General features: G+C 34.9%; 5 protein-coding genes across 5 annotated transcripts; 1 reads left to right on the top strand and 4 right to left on the bottom strand.

The window, feature by feature from the left end:
- Window positions 1–3,792: 3,792 nt before the first annotated feature.
- LOC7491293 (uncharacterized) lies at window positions 3,793–4,604 on the bottom strand. Its single transcript, XM_002320300.4, has one exon. It carries the CDS (start codon window positions 4,522–4,524, stop codon window positions 3,862–3,864), a length of 663 nt encoding a protein of 220 aa, XP_002320336.2. The 5' UTR covers window positions 4,525–4,604; the 3' UTR covers window positions 3,793–3,861.
- Window positions 4,605–7,438: 2,834 nt separating this feature from the next.
- LOC7491292 (uncharacterized protein At5g01610) lies at window positions 7,439–8,112 on the bottom strand. The gene has a single exon (XM_002320299.4). The coding sequence runs from the start codon at window positions 8,030–8,032 to the stop codon at window positions 7,511–7,513; it is 522 nt and encodes a 173-aa protein (XP_002320335.2). The 5' UTR covers window positions 8,033–8,112; the 3' UTR covers window positions 7,439–7,510.
- Window positions 8,113–12,365: 4,253 nt separating this feature from the next.
- Window positions 12,366–15,422, bottom strand: LOC7495242 (exocyst complex component SEC15B). The gene has a single exon (XM_002320298.4). It carries the CDS (start codon window positions 14,946–14,948, stop codon window positions 12,531–12,533), a length of 2,418 nt encoding a protein of 805 aa, XP_002320334.2. The 5' UTR covers window positions 14,949–15,422; the 3' UTR covers window positions 12,366–12,530.
- A 2,196-nt stretch (window positions 15,423–17,618) lies between these two features.
- On the top strand, window positions 17,619–20,038 carry LOC7491291 (60S ribosomal protein L18-2). Its single transcript, XM_002320963.4, has 5 exons — window positions 17,619–17,768; window positions 17,878–17,967; window positions 18,073–18,201; window positions 18,297–18,479; window positions 19,645–20,038. Exons 1-5 carry the CDS (start codon window positions 17,766–17,768, stop codon window positions 19,801–19,803), a joined length of 564 nt encoding a protein of 187 aa, XP_002320999.1. The 5' UTR covers window positions 17,619–17,765; the 3' UTR covers window positions 19,804–20,038.
- A 1,037-nt stretch (window positions 20,039–21,075) lies between these two features.
- On the bottom strand, window positions 21,076–24,118 carry LOC7491290 (uncharacterized). Its single transcript, XM_002320297.4, has 3 exons — window positions 23,506–24,118; window positions 21,929–22,167; window positions 21,076–21,559 (listed from the first exon to the last, which is right to left on the bottom strand). Exons 1-3 carry the CDS (start codon window positions 23,968–23,970, stop codon window positions 21,310–21,312), a joined length of 954 nt encoding a protein of 317 aa, XP_002320333.3. The 5' UTR covers window positions 23,971–24,118; the 3' UTR covers window positions 21,076–21,309.
- Between the last annotated feature and the right edge of the window lie 865 nt (window positions 24,119–24,983).

Below are 24,983 nucleotides of genomic sequence, written 5' to 3'. Positions count from 1 at the left end.
CGTTCAGGTCTGAAACCTGAAAACCAGTTTTTTCAATGATTTGGAATGCCCGCTTTTGATTGGCCAGACACCAGTGACAAAAAATATTAGTCCACAAGAAATACGAGTGGCTACTTTCCTTGTTATTGCCTATTATCCTCACTATGTTTTTTAATTTTTTTTAAAAAAAATATATTAAAATAATTTATTTATTTTTTAAAATTTATTTTTTTATATTAACACATCAAAACAATAAAAAAATTAATTTCAAGCAAAAATTCTCAAAAGTTTTAGAAAACATTATTTCTACTATGAAAACAAACATACACTACAAGCAAAGCAACTAACTAATAATTATAGTTTTAGAATTATAAAAGAAATTATCCATACCAACCTAATTAATTAAAAAAAAACAATCTAAATCGAAACCTCCATTTTCATTGTATAAGGAGTGATTCATAATGTAGTGGTTGAGCTCGATTTTTAAATTGTTTTTTTGTTTGGAAAAAAAATTAAATTAATTTTTTTAAAAGCTTGTGATATACTAGTGTTAAAACTAAAAAAATATTATTTTTATATATTTTTAATAAAAAAACACTTAAAAAAAAAACAAGCCATCAAGCCCTCTAATAAGTCACGAAGTATGGTTGAAAACCCTTATCCATGTGATAAATAATATATTTGAACGAATAGGACGATCTCCTCCTAACTTGAAACAAATAAAGCTTAGCCAAAAGCAACACCTAGCTGTTTACGTGTAGTCAGTCTAATACCATATATTTTGATTATAGCGTGCAGTCTAATATTACCATTATGCTAACTTTGGTGTTTGATCAATCTAATAATGTAGGCAACACCATCAACAGCAGGTCCCTCACCAACCGAAAATTGCATAATTCACTCCTTGCTTGTCTCTGCCTTCCAAATAATTTATCAAGATTCCGCCGCTGAGGATGGCTTCCTCTATTTATTCTATGCCAATTAATGGTTTAATAATCGAACTCGTATATAGTAAGTGGCGACAGCAGAGAATTTCTTCTGTCATCCTTTACTGGGTAATTCGTTAAAGATACCTAGCTACTGTTCATCTGTGGGATTGTCATAGTTGAAATCGCATAATGATCTTCTAATATTATAATGGATGGTGAGAAGGGAAGTTAGGCAAAGTTCAGTAGCCAGTTTGTATATATATTTTATTTTATTTTATTTGTTCTCTAGCTGTATATATAAAGTTTGCGATGAATCTGATGTTGCAATGCAAACTGCAAAAAAGCCAGGACTCGCTGAATAGTCGAGTCTGGCTCGCAGAAAAATAAAAGCTGCCTGATTGTGACAGTGACGAGGGAAATGCACCGCTTTTCTGTTGATTTTGAGCAGGCAGTAATTTCAACATTAATATAATATTATTCGAATTCGAAGAACAAGATCGAAAGACATGCATAGATCTGTCACACGAGGACGATTCTCTTGTGGGTTCACCCAATATTTCAGGGTTTGCTTGCAAAAGGAAAAATCTTGAAGAATAGAAACTCAATTTCAACTAGAATTGATAAGATTCTGGAATGGATGAATGATTGGGTAACAAATTAACAATGCAATGAACCTTGGAATAAGATATTTTAGATTGCGGGTAGAATTAGTTTTTGAAAAATTCATGTTTTAATTTTAAATTAATTTTTTAAAAATCATTTTAATATATTAACATTAAAAAAAATTATTTTATTATATTTATAAATAAAAAAACACTTCAAAAACAGCATCAATCAACTTCAATGCATAAATTCCGATGGAGTTTACCCACGAATTAAATTTAGGAAATGCTTGTGATGCTAAATTTCTACGCGTCCCAAATAAGTCAATAATTTATAATGGTAGGAGCAGCGGAGACGGTATCTTTCGTGTCAGGTCATGATGGGTGTCGTGCATCAAGTTTCTTACAAGACGAGGTTTGTTTTGGTGATGATATACGGGTTAATTACACCAGGATGGGAGCCTTGTGCACAGAATCCTGTTGTAATGTTCCAGTAGCAAACATAAATCAACAAGAATTGAGGTAGGATTTAGGAACGATGTTGTTGTTTCTCCTTCTTTTGGCACATGGCAGTCTTCGTGTTACTAATATAACCGTGCTGTATCTCCCATTCGGATTTTGGATGGAGTATTTTCTCCGCATGGAGAAGAAAGACGTGGGAAACATATATTTCACGTCGCATGATCAGTTCAAGGAGAAAAAACTTCATGAGCACGTGCTCATCTTCGTTCTGTCACAGGCAAGCACAGTTAAAGAAAGTTCTCCGATCCTGCCTTTTGGATTTAGTGAAAACCACAATATACCTTTCTCCAAATCAAGCTATGGGCGGCGCTGGCAAACGAAAGGCAGCAGGACAGTCCCTTGATAAGACAGCATGAAATGATGCAGCTTCCTCAATTTCACGCTCAGTCAAATTCGTGCTTTCCATGGACCAGAGAAACTTCTAATCCGTTAATCCCCAGAGGCCCAGTTTTACTCCTCTACGTTAGCTCTCTGCAATTTAATATCGTTCTCCAAATGCAAGCCCGTGTTAGGCATCACTGCTCTAGGAGAGGCGCAATTGCAAACAATGAGGCAGAGAGCCTCTTCAACAAGAGAACCTCATCAACTCCAAACCAGTAAGACCACGAAAGATACCTACACTCAACAAATCTGACTCAACTGAAACCTCGATCCTGAGTGTATGACTATTTTAAGACCTTGAGCATTGCATGAGAAAACATAACAAGGGAGAATAATACTTTACTTACCCTGCAAGGTCCTAACAGCATACACGAATTCCAGCTACCAAAGAATTTAAAATCCCCACCAAATATATCAACATTACCTGTATAGCCTCTCAAATCTACTATCTGTGTGTGCTTGAGCTTGGTAGAATAAACTCAGAATACTGAAGCTTATCTGTGAAATTAGATTTTTCAGATAGTCATCCTTTCTTTCATGAAGTTATCATGGGTACTACAAAACGAATTGCAAATAGTGAGAATAATTTCTTGACCTTACAAACTATAGCAAGTTACAAGTACTTATCAACAAGTCCAAGGCCATAGTTTTTCTGCATCTCAAGTGACTAAAGTTGGAAATGACTCGGCCAAATGCCATTCCTACAATACAATTAGCAGCTTGTGATATTGCAGTTGTAATGGCATCAAAGGGGGTATTGTAAGTTCTTATACTCATGGGACAAATACTGGTGCCACTACTCATGTAAGAAAAGTCCAGGTTCCAAATGAGCACAGGGATTCTAAACCAAAAGAAACTCCAACGAGGATCCATAATTCCTTAAAACGAAGAGATGCACCTTTAGCTTTCCGGGCAGAACCCTTTCTGGAATATTGGTTAGACGCTGAACACATACCCTCATCCTCATATAGTAGATATATAGTTCTAAATAACTTCTTTCAAAAGTTACTTTTCCTTATTATAAAAGAAGAAACATATAGAGTTCAATGCAAACATAATTAGGAAAGCGGTGATTTGTTGCAAAATGTCCATGCAGCGATGGTTCCGCCCAGAATCAAGACTGGTTTTCCGTATCAGTTTGAAATTTGAATGATTTGATAGCTTCTACTACCAAGTTCTTGAAATAAATTTAACAATTGTGCCAGCATCTCCAATTTGTTGACAGCATGAAGAATGTAAGGAAACATCCTAAAACCCAAAGCGAGCCTACGCCGTGCTAATTGCTTTACGGACAATGTTATAAGAAAGCTGCATAAATACGGTTTACAATGTCCAATTCTTTTCCTTCAAGAAAAAAAACGATTCAATTCAATACCATGTCAAACTAAAAGAAAAGCATCCCATTATTCATCCCTTCAATATCCATTAATTAACAGGTAAATAAATCCCTAAAAAGAGGAAACAAAGGGGTTTGATCTAAGCTTGGTTGCTAACTCAACATTATTGCAATTCAACCCACACCCACACTGTGGACACTCATAGAAATTATCGATTGGAAAACTGGCGGAAGCGATTCCAACAGAAAAATCGAGCTCATCTCCATTTCTAATAACCTCCACAATATTTAACCAAAAAAACAGAACCTTCACACTTACTCCACTCAAACTCTTTAGCCTGTTGTCGCTTATGTAACCACTGATTGTGGATTTGTAGTTAAGCTGATAAGAACCTTCCACAGAGAAACTGCACGAACCGTTCAAAAAGGCGCCGAATTCGCCAGTAGTTTTGTCCAGTTTGTAGCCTGTGGCACCTTTTGGGAGAATACCGATCGGGAAGTTGTATCCAGCTATGATTTCATACACCGTTGGCAGATTGTCGGTGATGGTGAGAGATGATGAAGTGACGAGCGGTGATAGGATGAGGAAGAGGGTGAAAATGGCGGTGAAAGACATTGGGGTCGCTCTGCTTGGTGTGAAAAGGATTCGTTTTTTATTTTTGTTTACTGGATTGAGGTAAATTTTGTTGATTTCTGCTTGGGAAGTCGTTGGAACTCGGTAGGACACGTAATGACTTTTGGAAAAGTAGTTGGTGAGTGCTGATTTTGTCACCATCGGAGAACCTAGATAATGTCTCTGGTTTTCTTTTTGTTTCTTCCCCTCGATATCATCAATGTTTCATTACTGCTCTACTGATGAACTCAACCTTATCAATCTTTTACTGCAGCAAAAAAATGTCATAAAGCACTGTTCTTTAACATTCATTTACCTGACTTATAGTAAATTTTTCACTTTTCAGACCCTTAATTTTCTCTTTCATCTCGATCATTGAACTTTCTTTCTTCACAATTTCATCCTTAAAAGTTGTGTTATCATAATTTTGACACATAATTTTATGGTAATTAAAAACTTTAACTGATTTTCACATATTTTAGAAAGAGGACTAGCTATGTAATAAGAATAATAGCCGGCACCCTATAAATTTCACCTAAGATAAATTGTGTTATTGTTTATTAAAAAAGATGTATATTGTGCTTAAGATTGTTTAAACTAGCATGTTTTTGTTTTAAACTTACATTAAAATAACGGTTTTGGGCTTGGACCTTAAAATAATATGATTTCTATTTTGACAAAAGATACGCATTGGACTTGTGAGGTTGATGAGTTATTGATAGGCATAAACCCATTCCAGATTATATTAATTAAAATGAATCCAAAGGTAACTACTCGCTCTCAATTGACCTACGTGGAATCATGTCAACTTAGCCTAGACTCACTTACTACATAAAAAAAGATATCCCAAACAGAAAAACAAATAGCATGAATTAAAATGACATAAACATGTATTCACCAATTCAAATACCTTATACTCAACATCCAAAGATAGGAGCCGAGAACGAGTCATCTAATCTTAGGTAGGGATAATAATGTGTACCCGCGAGTCGGATTTCTTGATATTTATATTCTACCCATTATCTATCGAGCAAAAACTTAGATATTCATAAATTATCTTTCAGGTTTCGGGTATTCAATGGGTGTCCATTATCCACTATTATTTATTAATTAATAAAAAATAAAATAGTTAAATGTGTGTGTGTTTTATGTTAATATTAAGGTATGTATATAAATATTCTGTAATTTTGAGTATCCATCGGGTTCAAAAAATACTTATCCATTCAGGTCGGGTCGAGTCAGGTCAGTAACCATCGGTTTCAAATTAAATTGTCATCCCTAATCCTATGTTGAGTTCTCAAGATAAATAACAACAAAAACACAACAACAAACACAAATATTCGTGAAAATAACAAAATATGTATTGATTACTTCAAATATCTAATAGTCAACATCCTTGGATAAAAGTTGAGAATAAGTCATTTCATCCTTCTCAAGATATATAATAGCTTATACATGTCATCACAAGAAACATAAGCATGAATCCACTTATTATATTACCCGATAATCAACATTCATAGATAGGAGTCGATAATAGGTCCTTTAATCCCGGGTTAAGTTATCAAATAAAAAACATTTTACACACATTTATATCAAACAAAAATCATGCAATACCAACATAAATATGTATCCATTTATTCTATCACCAAATAGTCAACATCCAAGGATAAAAGCCAATAACATATCCTCTAATTCTGGGTTGAGTTTTCAAATAAAGGATATTTGATAAACATTTATATCAAACCAAAAACACATATAAAATGACAACAAGAAAGATATATACATGCATTAACTGATTCTATTACCTGATAGTCAATATCCAGTGATAAAAAACAATAACGGATCATTTAATCTTATGTTGATTCCTCATATAAAAGACAATTGATACACATTTATATCAAACAAAAAATACCACATAGAAACTCAACATATGAAATTAATTGAAAAAATCTTTATTTCACCACAAACAACACATCGAATAAACACATATTTATGTATATAATTTTCACATCAAGACCAAATCATAACATCTCAGATAAAAATGTTGCAACCTAATCCTTGCAACCAAATCACAAGGCAATGAACCTTATCATGTGCTCTTGCACTTTAAAATATATTAATATTTTTAAAAATAAAAGATCTTATCACATGAGTTTTTGGAAAATGTGTGTTCTAGCCATTTTTAACAAAAAGAAAAGCACTCGGAAGAGCAAAAATCTTTTATTCTTTTCTTGAATTTATAGTTTATGGATTTAACCATAATCTAATAATCCAAATCCTTGTTTACGCTAGTCCTCGGATTGAATATGAAAACTATGCGATGCAACATTTAATGTAAAAGGGAGGGAAATCATATTAAAGACAACGGCTTGACAATGGGACCATGCACTTCATAGCTGCATAATTCCTTCTTTTGTTTTTTTTTACACCCAAGCCATTTCACAGGAGGTAAAAATAATTGTTACCGAGTGCTTAACTACAAGTGAATGCTGACTCAGCATGCCAAATGTCATAGCATCCAAATGCCATCATATTTGCCATGATGAGTCAGCATCCAGCTAAGTCAAGGGGCCCACCACAACTTTCAACATTTCCAGAAAAGCAAAAATCAAGGACAAAATTTAATTAAAATAACAAGATTAAAAAAAAAAATGGAAGGTGAAGTGTTTTAAATTGTTTTTTTTTTTTTAGTAATTGCTAGCGGCCACAACTTCTCCAGCGCCAGAATGCAAATTTAGATTTTACGTAGGGATATTGGAAAAGTTTTTATATTTAAAAATACATTAAAATAATACATTTTTTTATTTTTTAAATTTTTTCATATTAATATAAACGATATAAAAATATATTAAAAAATTAAATTTTAAAAAAAGAATTTTAAATTTTTTTCAAAAAACCAAACCGGCTGTAGACTGATAGACGATCGATTCCCCAATTTTTTTTTAAAAAGAACATTTCCTGCTAAATAACTTTGCATACGAAAAAAATGGCAAAAAGTAAAAGGAGAATAGAAGAGACACAATCAATCGGAAGATATTCAAGAAAAAATGAAGAACGAAAAATGAAGAGAAGACAATTAAAAGACAAAAACATTAATTTATTCTGGCAAATGCTAACGAAGACAAGTCACTGGGACCTACATAAATTTCTAAGAAGAAGAGAATCGACGACTGAGCCTGCCTTTCCTCAAGTCGACATCTTTACAATCAAAGCCACATCCACAAATGGGGCACTCAACAAAATTACTCACAGGAAAATTAGCAGAAGCAATCCCCACAGAAAATTCTAGTTCATCTTCATCACGAGTCACTTCAACAATGCTAAGCCACAGGAAGAGCACCTTCACTTGAATCCCACTTAATTTTGAGAGCTTGTCTTTGGCTATCACACCCTTAACAGTGGACTTGTACTTGAGCTCATATGAATCGATTTTGAATGAGCAAGTGCCATTAAGATGGACTGTGAACTTACCTGTTGAGTTGTCAAATTCGTAGCTCGTTACTCCTGCGGGAAGGAGACCGATAGGAAAGTCGTATTCCTGGAGAACTTCGTATACTGTTGATGTGTCGTCTGCATTGACGAGTGAAGATGCTGAGAGAGCTAGAACCAAGAAAGTTGGCCAGAGGGAAGCCATGGGAGAGATGGATCTTGAGCGGAAAGGCGAACCCATTTCATCTGTACTCCCATGTGGACCTGCAAGTCTCTTTATCAATCTTGTGTAGTTGGTTTATTGACTCGTCGTTGGGACTTGGGAAACGGGAAACGCGGGGTAGATATATGTTGACGAAGCCTGAAAATGGCCTACTGTTCTACAAAGAGTTAGGTAGGCTAGTCCCTTGTGGCAGTTAAAAGTGGCGGGGGACACCCGTCTCTCGCAGATATTGCCGCTTTGACTTGCACGAGGTTAATATACTCTTTTTAAAATTAAAAAAAAACTAAACGACATTATAGTTATATTATTAAAAAAAAAATGATACGGAGAAAATATTGTTCATATATACATAATTTATTTTGGACGAAAACAATGTTTTTTTCTTTCTTGGCCTTAAAAAAAATAAAATTATTTGCCATGTGTTTAAGAGTAAAATAATCTGACTTTGGATGATTTTGGAATTCTAAAATTGATTGGGGAGCACAAGTATTTTATGTTTGGACTGTGTAGTGGATTTGCAACACTATTTTAAAAGAAATTAATTTTTAAACTTGAACTCTGTTAATTTTGTATTTTTAATTAAAAATACATAATAAAATAATATTTTTATCCTTAGAATAATAAAAAAAAACTAATGGATATACAATAAAAAGACTTTTGCACTCTAATATAGAATAATTTAACTCTTATATTAAAGGGTTTTTGTGTTATTTTATTACTAGTTTTTTTGTAATTAATTGTTTGGAGGTGCATCATTTAAATATTTTAATAATTAAAAAAAAATGACTTAGTAGCCATATTTGGACATGCAATTGATTCCAACGACCAAAAAAGTCATTTCAGGGTGGTTTCAGCTTCGTATCAGCGTCTTCTCTCTAGATATTTGGTGTGAACTAATTTTTCAAGTCAACCCCTAAACTAATATTTCGGAGTGGCTTCAGCTTCGTCTCAGTTTGTTATTGACGATCATTTTTTCTTTTTTTCTTTCATCTCTTTTCCTCGATGTTTGCGCCCTGCCACCTGATTTTTCAAGTCAACCCCTACACTTCTTTTTTTTTTTTTATCCAATCCCTGTTTTTTTTTTTTGCTATAATTTTTTAAAATAATTTATGGAATTAGATTTTTCTTTCGATTTCATCCTTATTCAAATTTTTGTTCTGTCAAATCTGATGATATTTTCTTATTACTATTTCTTGTAGTCTAAGATAAATTTTAGAGTTGTATTTATTTTAATTCCACTCACCATAATTTTTTTCCCTTATATATTTCATTCACATTCTTTTCTTTTTTTTTTTCTTTGCAAAATTTTCAAGAGCGGTATTTCTCACCCAATTTAATTTTTCAACATTTAATTGGTTTGAACTTGAGCTTGATTAAGCTCGTGTCTAGGATTTCACGGGTTGCAAATTTTGAAAATTAACCTAGCTTTATAAGGTTTGTCTAAGATTGCTTTATTTTTTTAAATCATTTTTTAAAGCTATTTTTTTATTTCATCATTTAATATTTATTTAACTAAAGATTGAGCTCTATTTTGTTTTTCATGCTTTCCATGACCTTGATTTTATCTTTTTTCTTTTTATTTAATTGCGTTACCTCTGGTCTTTTTATTAATTATTCTTTACTAAGTTTATTTTTTAAAATAAATTTTATTATTGAATTAAATAGAATTGATTTATTAAACATAGACGGATGGTCACTTCATTTTATTTTGTTCGATTTACTTTTCCAGGTAGTTGTTCTAGCGACCCGTGTAACTTCTCATATCGTTGTTTGGAATTTTACGATTGGGTTTAAACTGTCTTAACAAGTTTTTTTTGTGATGAGTGATGTCCACAATGGAGTGATAGTGGGTTGCCAACGATCTTTTTTTTTTCCTTTTCCTTCTGAGTATAATATTGACGACTCATTTGTTTTGGTTGATTGTTACCAATTGTTTTTTTATGATTCATCTGCTATCGTTGCTTGTAGTTTAAATCATATTAATAGACTACTTCTTTATAAATATTGTTGTCGTCTAAATATCTCTTTTGTGTGCTAAGAATTTTTTGATTGGTCCACATTGGAGCACATGTTACCAATCTAGTAAAACACTAAAATATATAGGTTTTTTAATATACACAAACATTGTTTACTATCTTACATTTTACCGAGGACTCATTGTTTAAAGTTTTTTATTTTTATCCTCAAACTTTTTGTTTTACGTGATTGAATCATTTGTTACCCAAATTAAAAGATAATTGAATCAAATTTGTTAAATAAGGACAAAATTAAAAGACGGTAGACCAAGGTGTAAAAGGCACCACAAATGAATGATGGTTTCATAGTTCTCACAAAAAGTTCACTTTTGTTCTCAAAATTCACAAAATATACCTATTTGACCCCTCCGTATTTTTTCAACTCAATTTTGGTATAATTTTTTTTTAATCTCTAATTTGAGAGAGGACACAAATGGATATGTGGATTCTGATGGTAGAGAAAGAAAAATGTTGTTAACATCGATTTTGGCTACCAAAACGATCAATCTTTGTATCAAGTGATTTCATTTGACGAGAGTTCAATTTAAGCGTTATTTTTTTACCTTGAAAGTGCTTATAAAAACATATATGAGCTCAGAAAGATATTTGATTTCGGGTTAATTTTGAGTTTTGTGGTGGTTTTTGAGTTTTTTGAAGTCATGAATGTATTTATAAAGGTGTTTGGGGTGTTTTCGATAAAAAAATATGTTAGAAAATGGATTTTTAAGTAAAACAATCTTCAGCCCCGATCTTTCGGCAACCAGTGGTCGAAATCTAGGTAAAAATCACACGATGAATCGTTTGTCTCAACAAATGACGCGTGGTCTAACTCATTTTTAAAAACAGTTTTTATAAAAATATTTTTAATTAAAAATATATTAAAATAATTTTTTTAATTTTTGACATCAATACTTAAAAATAAAAATAAAAATAAAAAACAACAACTAGAGAATATTAATTTAATACAATTTCAAACAAAAAAATCATTTAAAAATAAATTTTATTAATTTGATTTCTAATAAAAAAAGAAATATTAATTTATCTAAATTTGATTTCATAATGCTTACCCTGGGTAGTGTAATTGAAAGTTGTAAGAGAAATGGAAAAGGTAGGGTCACCTCCACTTGCTCTTGATGACAGTAAAGGCGCGCTCCTCTTCTTGTATATGTATTTTAGGCTTGTACTAGTTTCTTCATCCACGCTATTCATCAACGCAGTCCGCTAAAAGAAGACAATGTCTTCAACCAAAGCATGCCATGTGAAAATCTTATTGGGTGTGTTTGAGAACGTGAATGGTGGTAGTTTAAAATATTTTTTATATTTAGAAATATATTAAAATAATTTTTTATATTTTTAAAAAATTATTTTTTAAATCAGCATATCAAAATGATCTGAAAAAATAAAAAAATAAAAAATTCAAAATTTGAATACAATTTACACCACGTTTTTTTTCAAATACACCTGAATGAAGTCCTCCAATCCTCCTTTTACCACCACCCAAGAGGTCGCCCGGACAAAACTCCACTGTAAAGCATAGACGCCATTTTAGCGGGGCCCTTTCCCCTCTTCCAATTGTAAGATGGATAGCTTTCGGCTATTCTAAAATGTGATGAACTCTATCATTGCCTTCCACATTCTCTCCAATTCTCTTAGTTACAACCCATAAGGTTGTCCTGACAGGAGATGGGCAATCGAGCTTCCCCGTCTCATATGACACAACCCAAAAAATACTCCCTAGAGGTAGTGCTTCGGGTTCCAATAAAGAACACCTTTGCCCTAGAAAAGATCTATTGTCAATTATTAAACCACCCTGCGTTGGAGTCTGAAAAGTTCATTTCAATAGCTAAGCTTCAAGATATCAGTGGCTATAGACAGCTACAGTCAGCTCACCATGAATCTAGTCCAATCCTGGCTCAGTCTGAGAGCAGATAGAAGTTAAAGTCTAGTGGAGAAGGGTCAGCTAGATAATGCAGAAACTCGCGAGCTAGATTAGATTATGAATGGTATATATTAAGCCAGCCAAAATCATGGTTATCTAGAACAGTCTTCCTGGCCAACGTAAAGTTACTGTTAAGAGGCATCAGCACTGTAAGCAGTGGCTCGAGCTCCTGTAAGATGCCATCTTGATGGAAGATTGATTTCTTCGCCTTTACTTATTTTTTTGTTTTTGTTTGTTCCCCCTTTCTTTCCCTGCTACTAGTGGGGCAGGCGGTGGATTTTATCCCCACCTCGTCCACAGCAAGGACGTCTGGGGGGAAGGGCTACGGGTACAGGTCTGACCTTAGATCTATCACAATGAGCAACAGCCCTCATTTACACAACTCAACTCAAAAGAATTCAATCAAACAATCTGATGCATATCTAAGAGAACTATAAGCACATAATATAATTTTCACAACTACTAAAACAATGAGAAGAAAAACATTGGAAGCAAATAAATGTAGCAATGATCAAAAGACAGTAAAAAGAAAGAAGGACCATACATGCAACAACGTGTGAAATCAACTAACGTCCCTGAGTTTTTTTATCAAAGCATCCAGAGACTTCTTTTTTGGATTCTGCCTGGCTCCCCTGCTCCCAAATGTTCCAAATAGCCGATCTGAAGGATCCCTCAACTTCTCTGATATTGTCATTACTTTCCTATGGTCCAACATATTATAACTCCTCTCCCTGATCACAGGATTCAGAAAATTCTCAGGATGATTGCTCAAAAGCAAATTAACCAGTTGCCTTGCCTCAGCAAGTGCTGTTTTCAACTGATTTGCATCCCCTTCAGAGAACAATGAAGCTTGGTTATCAGCAAAAGACTCCAACAATCGAATATCCACGTCAATCCCCATGATAGCATTAACATTAAACCTCTTAACTGAGTCCCCAAGTAAAGCCCCAACAACCATCTCTGAAATGTGAGAAAGAACCTCTTGCAAAACCCTTTTCAGAACAGGAGTTGGCAATATCTGTTGAGCAGTAGAAACCAAAGTTTCCAAATATATCATGACTTCATTCACGTATTCATTGCCGCCCTGCGTGGGCTCATCAGCCATCCAGTTCACATTCTCTATCAACATCATAAAACCATCAACCTTCTGTTTCAGCAGCCCGGATAGCATCTCTTCAGCTGCATCACGAGCATTGTTGAGAGGAAACCGTCGCCTACCCCTCTCTGCCATTCTCAAGGGAATGCCTGAAAGCTGCGCAGAATGACGGAAGAAGAAATCACAAGCACGTTCTAACACGGCCATGTTTGCTGCAACCTGCATAGCCTGGGATACCCCGTGAACTGATGTGTTAATAAGCTTCAATAAAGCTTCATCCAAAACCTCGCTCAAAAGCCGGTCCAAATATTTCTTTATAACATCAAAGAATTCAAGCTGCCCACCATACGACATAAAACTCACAGAATCTTCAATAAAGGACCGCACAATTCGGCAACAATCAGGCACGGTGGATGAAAAAGGTGCAACGTAAGGAAACGCCGGTACAATGTCTGATGTCTGTAATTGAAATGAAAGCACATTCATAGAATATTCATACTCTTTCTTCATCAACATCTGCTCAAACTTATCTGCAGAAAGCGCTTCAGCAATCTGCCTACGACAATCAGACAACAATAGCTCATGGTATTTATCCCTGTGCTTGCTCAAAACATCTAACAAAGAATCAACAGGGTACCCATATCTACGCAAAGTTACTCCAAGCAAACTCACATAATCCTTAATCAATAAAAGATGATTCGCAGTTTGCATTCTAGAAAACTGATCCTCTAATACTGAACACATCTTACTAACAGCGGTTTCCCACAAATTCTCAACTTCCATTCTCGAAATCAAACGCCCTCCAGTCCTCAAAATCTGATCTTCCACAATAAAAAACCCGGCAATTTGTGCGAAAAAAGTCTGATGTGATTCAAGAAATGGAGTCATCGAAGATACCTGAAAATCCGAAGTCAATTGAAGCTTCCTATTCTCAAAATAATACTGCTTAAACCGATCTTCAAGTCCTAACGTCTGATGTATATGATAAGCCCTATAAAGTGGAGTCAAATCGAACCCCAACAACCCATTACCGCCACCATTACTATTACCATCATCACCGATCACACCACTAAGCCCATCGTCCTCCTCCTCCTCTTGCAAAGCATAAACACAATCTCTCAAACTAAGTCTACTCTGTTCTTCAGCTTGCCTCTGCTTAATCCTCAAATCCTCTTCTCTCTGCCTCGCCGCCGAGGCTTGACCAATAGCCAATTGCCCCAAATTCCGACAGGCGACACGAATATCCACTAACCAATCACCAAACTCTTTACTAACCTTCCTCTCTATATGCGATCTAATCTCCGGGATCTTCTTCTCTAGCATTCTCTTCAAAGTAGACGACGGCGTTTTATCTAAGAAATCAGTCTCAATCGAATCCACACACTTCAACGCCATGTAAAAATTACCGCCAGATAAATGGAAATTACATCTAGAACAAAGCTCTAGTAGCTTGATACAAGAGAAAATCAAACTGAGAGCTAAGTTCACATTATTCGATCCAGTTTGAGCTTCGAGGTAGGAATCAAGGGAGGTTAAGAGGGGCCTAGCGACGGACTGGAGCTTGGAGTTGGAATCGGAGAGTGCAGATTTGAGTGAATCGACGTCGGAGAGGAGAGATCGGAGGTCATCAACGGCCAAGATGAAGTCTTGATAGTGAGCTTTGCAGACTTCTTCGATTTCAGATTCTTTGGAGCGAGCGAAGTGGCGGAGATTGTGAAGGAGTGTCTCCGGCTTGCCAGATGCGAAGGCTTTGCGGACGAAAGGTCCGAGGTCCTCGCCATTGCATACGGCGGAGGATAGGAGGAGCTGGTCTTGTTTGTCGGCGGAGTTGTCAGCGTCTCCGTTCGCCGGAGCTACTTTACGGCGAGCCTTTGAGGGGAGCATAGTAACTGATAATCGGGGAAGGGAGGGGGTTTGATTAGAGTTTAGAAACGGTTATCTGGACGGTGGGGGTAATCTGGTTATTTCAAGGGCTGGAGGACACGTTTTTTGTTTGACTCTTTTCGTGATTCTGATTTAGGAAATTCGATAGCGGCGGTCCGGTTAAGGCGGTGTCTGAAATACGAGCACTATCTTTCCTCGTAAAATCTCCTTAACCGGAAAATGCCGGCGTTAACAAAATGTTCGATGTTTGTTAACCAACTAGATTTAAATAAAAAGAATTATCAAATTTAAATCCAATAGCATAATAGGCATTTACAGCGACCTTCAAACTTTCGTGCTCCATGTGTTTACACATGCCCCCACGCTCTCTCTTTCTTTCTCCCTTCGGTGCAAGAGACTACAGCACAATCAGCATTGAGATGATTCTCCCATGCCATGTACAATTTCCCGCTAGCAGCACCCGACTTTGCCTGGAAATCCAAAAATAAAATAAAAATTGTCGTTCATGCAAATAAATCACCATAAAACTATATTCCAAAGGATGCCGCGGACTATAAGTAATGAAATATGGATCTCCCGATTACTAATTAAATGATCGATCGAGGATAAAATTAACAATTGCCACGTAATTTGTATGAAAATAAAATTATAATATGATTTATTTGTATTTATAGCACTGTTCACATGTAAAAGTTCCCCTCAAATCGTCTTATGATCAAGTCTTGTCTTATTTTCCGAATTGAAGCATGATGGGAATGCGGATCAATGGAACACTGCCTTTTGTTTTTTAAAATTATGTCCCGTGCTTATGCTATTGCTAGCTATTTTCGTTTAGCCGGGATAGTAATTTTTTTTTTTAAAAAAAATTGAATATACAAATAAACCTTTGTTGATGAAAATAAAATTATACTATCATATATATTATATATTTACGTATCAATATCAAGCAATAGCATAAGCACTTCTCATTTATATTATTTATTTGTATAGTATGAATATACAAATAAAATTATAATATCAAGCATGTGCTATCAACTTCTCAAAATAAATAATTAAAAATTAAATATCAAAATACCATAATGACTTTTAAAGTTATAAATAAACTCGTGTTAAAGGATAAAAACACCTTTAAATACATGTCTTATTTAAATTATAGCCTAGGAAAAGAAAAAACAAAAAAATCCTTAGTCAACAACTCTAGTTTTTTTTTTCTTTTTATATTAAGGGCAAAAAAATATTTTTAGTATTTTAAAGTTTGTGAAAAAATAAAAATAATATTGGTCAACAACTCTAAATTTTATTGATTTTAGGGGTAAAAACATAATTTTACACTGTAAAACATTTTAAAAAAACTCAGATACCCTCGGATAATCTTTTAATAATCAATGAGCCACTAGAAAAGACTAATGAGATAGAACCAAGTTCAAGAGGAAGTATGATCAAACCAAACTAGTATAGCAGATAAAAAAATCAAAACTTTAAATTCGACTATTAAATCAAATTTTTATAAAAGATTCCTGAAACCCATTTTTAAAAAGGAACTACTTCACCAATCCAACCATCATGTGGAATTCCTTGAATTAAGTTATGAATATTCTGTTTCGTTGTTTTTTATTGATTATTCTAGATTTTATGATTTTTTACTATTTTTTTTTATTATGATTTTTCATAAAAGATTTTTAAAGAGATAGACTTAATCGAATTAATATTTTAGAAATAAAAATAAGATTTTAGAGTTTTTTTTTTTTTTTATGGTTTGACCTTATTTCAGCATATCTTCCCTCTTTCTATCATTATTGTTGTCCTTCTTGCCCTTTGAGCTGCATAAAAAACTTTAGCATAGTTATATGGAGAAATATAAACATCTATATTTGATAATGATCTACACGTACATAAACATGGCTGCCTCTAAATCCAGGAAGAATTCTATATTGAAGTTTAGGCATGCCTAATCGAGCAGAAGAAGTTGATACACGTGTCTCGCATAAGTTTTAGAAAGCAGCAACCTATCGTTTAACAGTGAAAACAACAGATTGGACAATTCCATCGGCAATAGGCATCCGATGTTCCTTTCTCGCCAAATGAAGCGAAGACAAGCACACTATGAAAGTCTCGAAGCACAGAAACAAAGGAAATGATCAGTAATCTGCATGAGAAACCTGCTATTTCTTTTTCAAACATTCTTTTCACTTTTTCGTAAAGAACTGTTCTTACATCTTGATAACTGTCCCTGAAACTATAGTTTAGGTTTAAATGAATTGAAGAACAGATTGGATGATACTCTCAGCAAGGGTTATAGAATAATATTTGTGATCATAGGTTCAATTTGGTTGGCCTAGAATTGGCTAATTATTATTTTAACATAAAGTGTGCGTGCGTGTGTGTGTGTGTGTGTGTGTGTGTGTGTGTGTGTGTGTATAAATCAGCTAGCTGAGATGAGACGAGGGCAAGTTGTTGAGTAAGTGCGCCAGCAGCAGAGAGAAATGCATTGACAGACAGGCAGTGAGGAGTGGATGGAGATACACCTAAATTCAGAAGATTTTTTGTCGTTTAATTTGCCACACGTTAAGCGACATTTTTGTCATGTGTTTGTCAAACGAAAGTCTTCTGGAAACGACGTCGTTGAGCCAAGTGTAATGGACTTCATAAACAAACCAGCCCGGCCTAAAACAGGCCCAGTCCGAACTTGTCTGTTCTTACAGTACGTACAGAGGGGTCCTAAAACCCTAGCCTCCGTCTCGTTGCTTCTGTTTAAGGACATTTGATTTGCCTCTCTCAGCAGCAGCAGCAGCAGCAGCGAAGCACCCCACAACAGCAATGGTATCCATCTTTCTTCGCCACCATCTACAAATAATAGTAGTAAAAGAAAATAGAAGCCGTAACACTGTAATTATCTCTTACGCACTGTTGCATGTATGTGTAATTGCAGGGTATCGATTTGAAGGCCGGCGGCAAGAGTAAGAAGACCAAGAGGACAGCTCCAAAGTCTGATGATATCTACCTCAAGCTCCTCGTCAAGGTAGGCTGCTAATACATGTCTCTCTCTTTTTTTCTTTTTTCCCTATCTATCTCTATCTTTCTGTTATATATATATTGTTAAATAAATGGGTGGATCTGTGAACAGCTGTACCGGTTTTTGGTGAGGAGGACAGGCAGCAAGTTCAATGCGGTGATACTGAAGAGACTCTTCATGAGCAAGACCAACAAGCCTCCTCTTGCTCTCTCTCGTTTGATCACTTACATGAAGGGCAAGGTTCATCTCTCTCTCTCTCTCCTTATATCACTCTGTTTTTTTCATTTATATTACTTTTGTTTTGATTAGTGATATTATCTGTGTTTGTTAATCAGGAGGGTAAGATTGCAGTGGTTGTTGGGACAATAACTGATGATATTAGGGTTTATGAGGTTCCTGCACTCAAGGTTACTGCCTTGAGGTTCACCGAAACTGCCAGGGCTAGGATTGAGAAGGCAGGTGGTGAATGCTTGACTTTTGACCAGCTTGCTCTTCGTGCTCCTCTTGGTCAGAACACGGTATGCCAAACCTAACCAACCTCTTGGATGATATTTTTGTCAACTGTTGATTATTGCGCCTTAATCAAATAATGTGGCGCATTCAAAATTGGAATTATCCAAATTTGGAACTCTGATGCTCAATAATTAAGCTTGAGGGACTCCAGTGTTATTTTATTAACTGTCTTCATTGACTTAATTATGATTGTGATTCTAGTTGAAACTTGTTTTGTGGTTGAAGATTACAGGCTTATCTAAGATGCTTCTTATACTGGTTATTGTATTTTGGCAAGGGGTGATAAAGTAGCCTAATAGTGTTAGATGTAAAGCCAGGGAATGGGATGTGTGGGAGGTTTATATAATTCACTTTTCCTTAGCATGAACTGTGATTTACTTGATAAATTACATATTAGCATGATGTTGTACTTGCAAAGAAGCATTTGGAGTATTCAATATTCTTTAAGTATGAAATATGGCTCTCTTGCAGTGTATTACCTTTATAGAAGTAAATGTCTTCAATTCCCTGTAAAGCTAAGCACCATATCAATCCTTTTAAATTTTGGGGATGTACTTGGGTTCTCTCGTGATGGGATTATGAGCCTGCCATTGGTGGCGTGTTTTGAACTAGTTTGTTAGCAGGTTGTGTGAGTACTTTAAAAGTGCTTTCAAGTAGATTCAAAGGTTGTCAGCAGTTTGTGTGAGTACTTTAGTTTGTTAGCAAGTTTGCCTTCCATCTCATTTACCAGGCATATGATTGTGGACCAATCTTGGAACCTTCAAAAGTTAAATTCCTAGAGTCAGGCACTTCATCTCACTGTGTTCACAGCGCTAGATTGTTCTCATTATTCATGTATAAAGCTCTGGTTGCACTTTTGTTCCTCTTGCCTCTATGTTTCCCTATAATGATATAAGATGAAGCAAGAACAGTGGAAGGAACACATGAGGATATGCTCATTAATCTCGAGCTTTCTTTGTAACCATTATTCTATTACCAGTTTCCTAGTTTTCCATGTCCTTTATGGCATGCATCATGCAAGTAAAATTACAGTTATCAACTTATACTTGATGGTTCTATTCACATGTGCAAATGGTTTCTTCTGCTCCTTTTTGGTGTGATTAAAGAATTTGTTTTGCTTGGAGCCTTGTCACATTGAGGATATTAAGTAATCATGGGCCAATGTTACAGGTTCTTCTCAGAGGTCCCAAGAATGCTCGTGAGGCTGTGAAGCACTTTGGACCAGCTCCTGGTGTGCCACACAGCCACACCAAACCCTATATACGATCAAAAGGAAGGAAATTTGAGAAGGCTAGAGGTAAAAGGAACAGCAAGGGATTTAGGGTTTGAGTGTGGTATCTCACGCAGAAAATACAGCCAAATCCAAGCAGATGCATCTATAATCCAATATGCAACTTGTTTGTTTTATCTTTTCTTTTCTTATCCTCACGTCTTGAACAATTATTTTGTCTTAGAAGTTAAAAGTTTCGGTTTTTCAATATTTTGATCCGAGCAACGATTTTGTTTGTTAACTGGGTGATTAATGGTTTACTTCTGAATTTCAGCAATGTTACCGTTACTGATATCTGAGGTGGTTCGTGTCATTGAGATGATTCGTTTTCATTTGAGATGGCTTATTCGTACACAGAAATACAGTTTGTTCTTCTTAAGAAATAAGGCCTTACAGGGTATAGTGATTTTAATGTTCTTATCAAAAGTTAGGTTTAATGTCGGATCTGTTTATCGACACAAAAATAAAGTCATCGATCCACCCACGTGAAAATGCAAGATTTAGTTGAGATTGGCTGGTGCTTGGTAGTTGGGCCCGCTGAGCCTGGGAAGGGACTCCATGATCGTGTGCATTCTTTTCATCTGGTTTACGAACATCCTCTTAGCAGCAGCAACTGACTTCACATGATTGATATTCCATTGGTTCATCAAGGCCAATCTCACATGCTTTGTGCATCTGTTCCCTTCCTCTTTAGTCACAAAATTGTTTTCCATTGGCTATAGGGCACTTGGAGATGGTGGAGCTGATGTCAACGATTAGAGAAAGCTAAAACTGGATGGACATTTAATTTGAAGATATTCTTCCATGCACATCATCGAAAAACCAAGAAGAAGACATGCATCCTATCAAGCTCCGATTATCATGGCGCTCTGATAATCAGATTTCCCTTCATGCATATCAATTGGCAATCACAGAAAACAAATCTTGTGTATAACAATTTGGGTTTGCTGGTTGGGATTTGTAAAGTGATCAGCGTGAATTGAAGACTTACTCATTATCAAAAAAAGAATAAAAAAAAGAACCGGACAAGTGAAATCATTTAGACGAGAACAAAACAATAACAGAGAGATTCTGTATCTGTTGACATGAAGGGCGAAAACTGGAAGACACCCAACATGGAGAAAATCTCTCTCCAGCACAATACTTCTGTCCATAGAAATCCTTGTTCAGGTTATGACGTCCCACAATTACCAGATGACCTAGTACCTGTTGGGGATCTTACCTTTGGGTAATAAAACTGTAGTTGACTGGTTCTAATTTTGAAGATTTTGGGTCCCGAATATGTGAAGTATTTTCTAGGTAAGATGAAAAGGACACAGAACAGTCTAGGGTACGATAAATCCTTTTATAAGATACAGTAGCGTCAGCACTCAGGAGCAGACAACGCCCAACTCCAACCTTGGGCTCAAAGACCTGTATTTATTATTTGTTGCAACCTATTCACACACTTTTAAGGCCATCCCGTGGAATGGAGCATTGCCGTACAGGAAAAGCAGACAATTGAGTTCTGCAGATATATATATATATATAAAACCTTGAAAGGAACATGTATGAGATGTCTAATGCTAATTAAACTTCTTGATGAAATCGTAGATATGTGAGCTAACTTCCTCTGGCTTTTCTTGGTTGAGAAAGTGAGCTACACCTTCCATTATAGCTACTTCTTGCAAGAAGGGGACATATTTTTTTAACCCACCTTTGCTGATATAATCTTGAGCTCCAGGCATATTATAGGTAATGTCCAGGTCACCGACAATAAACTTCACTGGTACCTTAATTTGTAACCCAGTCCATGCTGCCATCAGCTCCCAGTTTCTGCAACAAGGAACAAAACTGAGTCGAGAAAATCAATTCCTTTCAGAAATGAAGCGGCATCTTTCAATGCCTTCAGCAATCTAATCCGCATCTGCTAATCGAGAATGCAAAAGTTTATGCCTTGACAAATATCTGCCCAATAAATGTTACGACAAAACAATGGAAGAGATCCATTGCTCTGCTGAAACTAATATTGTATGAGAATTGGAGGTGAAATGGACTTGTGCACCAAATAAAGACATGGAAAATGAATCCTCTACCGAACAAAGTGTCTAGTTACTATGATGATAAACAAGAAGATTAATGTCCTAGACATATTTTGACATATATTTGTATTAAAGTCAATAAGAAGAGATTGAGTACACATACAGGTCCAAGCATCGATAGTAGTTCAATCCTCCAGTGAAGCCTGTCTGGTTGAATTTGCCAGCATAATAGTTTATGTCTTTTTCTGACAACCAAGAAGGTAAATTTGGATTGTCAGGTAAACCTCTGAACCCTACCTCTTTCGGTATACAAGGTGGCTTTGGATTACGAGAGGTCAGAAACTTTCTGATTATTCTTGCAGTATCCATTTGAGCAAAGTCTTCTTCAACCTCTCCAGGTTCCTGCCTCACAAGTTTTGAAACTTTTTATGATGGTTAAATCAACCCTGAACAGCATTTACAGCAACTAGAAAAGGACGGCTGAATACCAGGTTCTGCATGATTAGAAGAGTACAATTCCAGAAGGCTATATATCCAAGATAATTCCCAATAAATTCTAAATAAAATCCATAGCACTTCAAAGAGTAAGATATCGGGTAAGAGAAATCCTTATTCTAGACAACTCGGAAGTAAATGTGCAACGCCTTTGAAGCTGTTAATGCAATTCCAGCAAAGTTTTCACAGACATTAATAGCATTAAGGGTTTGTTTACTAACAGAAAATTATTTTTCTTTTCTATTTTCAGTTTCCTTTTTCTTTTCTGGTTTTTGTCTTTCAATGAAAAATTAGAAAATGTGTTCATTTGTAGAGAATGAGGACTAATTTTTTCATCCGAAAATATAAGAAATATACCAAGATTACAGCTATTTTTTATAAAAAAAAATCAAAACTATAATTTATAATAGCCATCTTAATATTTTGCATTCGTGATAATAATCTAATGGTAGAAAATTAATTTTATTTCATGAAAAAGTTATGTTGTTAATTTAAAAAAAAAAAAAGAAAATACTTATATTAGACTTATAATAAAAATTAAATTCATGACACTAACTAAATATGAAAATCTAAAAAATAAATAATTTTAATCTTTTATATTGCTTAAAAATGTTTGCATATAAAAGAAAAAAAAATTGCACAGTTCATGTCTTTTCTTCGTTTGAAAAACAGTGGAAAACTTGTGAATGAAAACCGTGAAAAACCTCTAATTTTCTGGATAGAAAAGGTATTACTTTATTTTGAAATAGCGCTTAGCTTTGCACTTCCTTTTCACTCTGTGTTGGGTCACTGAGTTGCTCCACTGGTTAAAGCTAAATGTTAAAGAGGACAATCCAAGGAAAAAAATAACACTAAGGACATGATAAAGAATCTAATAATTGTTAAAGTTAATATTCCAAATCTGAACCCAAACATCTAATCTAATAATAACTCCAGCTTTAGGAACATGCGAAAAGTATCAAATCAATAAAGCGATTCTATTCTACCCCCACTGGAAATCAAATGAAAGAATTTGCAACATTTATTACTAACGAACCACCAAACAGGAGCAAACATTCAAACCAGATTTGCCTTTCAGCACTAAAACCACTGCTAAAACAGCAAAAATGAACACCACCCACAATACAAAATTAAAAAAATAAAACCCAATTAGTAGCGTATAATATACAAGATAACTGAGGTAGAGAACAAGCTCTGAAACTGGAAACAGATATGCTGATAAATTCGGAAGTATTTTTCACAAACCTGAAACCTGCAGATATAATAATCATCACCGAATAAATCTCTACTAATCTGGACGAAACTCTTGTGTGGATTCCTGGGTTGGAACACAACACTCATGTTAACCAAGGCCTTAACTCTGTCAGGCCTCAACAAGCAAAAGTACCAAGCCACCATTGCTCCCCAATCATGACCCACCAAAAACACCTTATCGATTCCCAGCGAGTCAATCAACCCCACAAGGTCGCCCAGGATGTGGAATACTGTGTACTCTCTATAATTCTTTGGCGCGTCAGTGTCACCGTAGCCACGAAGGTCAGGGGCTATACAGCGGTAGCCCAGGGAGGAGAGAGATAGTAGCTGGTGTCTCCATGAGTACCAGAGCTCAGGGAAGCCATGGAGGAATAGGATCTCTGGGCCTGTACCAATTGATGCTATGTGCATGTTTATGCCATTTGTGGCTACAGTTGTGTGCTCTATCTTCTCCATCTCTCTCTCTCTCTTTTCTTTTTGGGTTTGTGCTGTGTTGGTGACGGTGATAACCAGTGATGGATGGTGCTGGTGTTAGCTTTCGTTTGGAAGCCGGCTTTTTTTGGAAATGTAGACAGCGGGGGAGAGAGACGACAAAACGATGCTATATTTAAGAAAATAATAATAATATTTAAAGTGGTGTTTGGTACGAGTTTAAAAAAACAGAGGTGAACTAGCTATTGTTTGCCCTCGTGTGTTTGGTATTAGGATTATTGTTATAATTGTTGTTTTAAAAAAGTTATTTTATAAAAGATATTTTTAGTTGAGATTGATTTGGAAAATATACGTATAGTTAAAACTGTGGTTGAAATTAAGGTTAAATAAAAAGTAATTTAATGTGTTTGGTTAAAAAAATACTTTTTAAATTGAGGTTATAAAATAATTAAAAAATATATATATTAATATTAATGATTTTTAATTTAAATATTGTAGATTTAACTACTGTTATTACATCATGAAATAAATAATATTGATATCAAATATTTTTTATATTCCATTAAACTATATATAATGTCATCACATACGAAATCTATCTAATAAGAACTATATTTTCCATAGTTTTTTAAGCGCGCAACAACAAAAACTAATTTTTTTTTAACTGGGTTGGACCCGACAAGAACATAATTGGAATTGCGATCAAATTCCACAAATGCTACGTCATTATGCGATATCTTTCTAATTTATGTAGTGTTATTAAATAATATTAAATACTAGTTTTTCGAGTAAAACACAATTTTTTAAAAAAAATTTACAATTTCATTATGTACAAAAGTCATTCGACAAGAACTACAGTTTCCATGATTTTTTGAGCGTGCAATAAAATTAGGTAAAATATCACCAGGAATAAAATTGAGATTACAGTACGAGTAAATTTAATTCACCTTAAACTAATTTAAAAAAAAACAAAAAAATATTGTTCACGTTTACGTGAACAATACGAGTGAAATCAATTAACTGCACTGGTTTTTCAG

The sequence above is a fragment of the Populus trichocarpa genome, chromosome 14 (genome assembly GCF_000002775.5).
Source record: "Populus trichocarpa isolate Nisqually-1 chromosome 14, P.trichocarpa_v4.1, whole genome shotgun sequence".
Lineage (NCBI taxonomy): Eukaryota > Viridiplantae > Streptophyta > Magnoliopsida > Malpighiales > Salicaceae > Populus > Populus trichocarpa.
The sequence above is the reverse complement of the archived record's forward strand: the minus strand, read 5'-3'. Positions and strand labels throughout refer to the sequence as shown.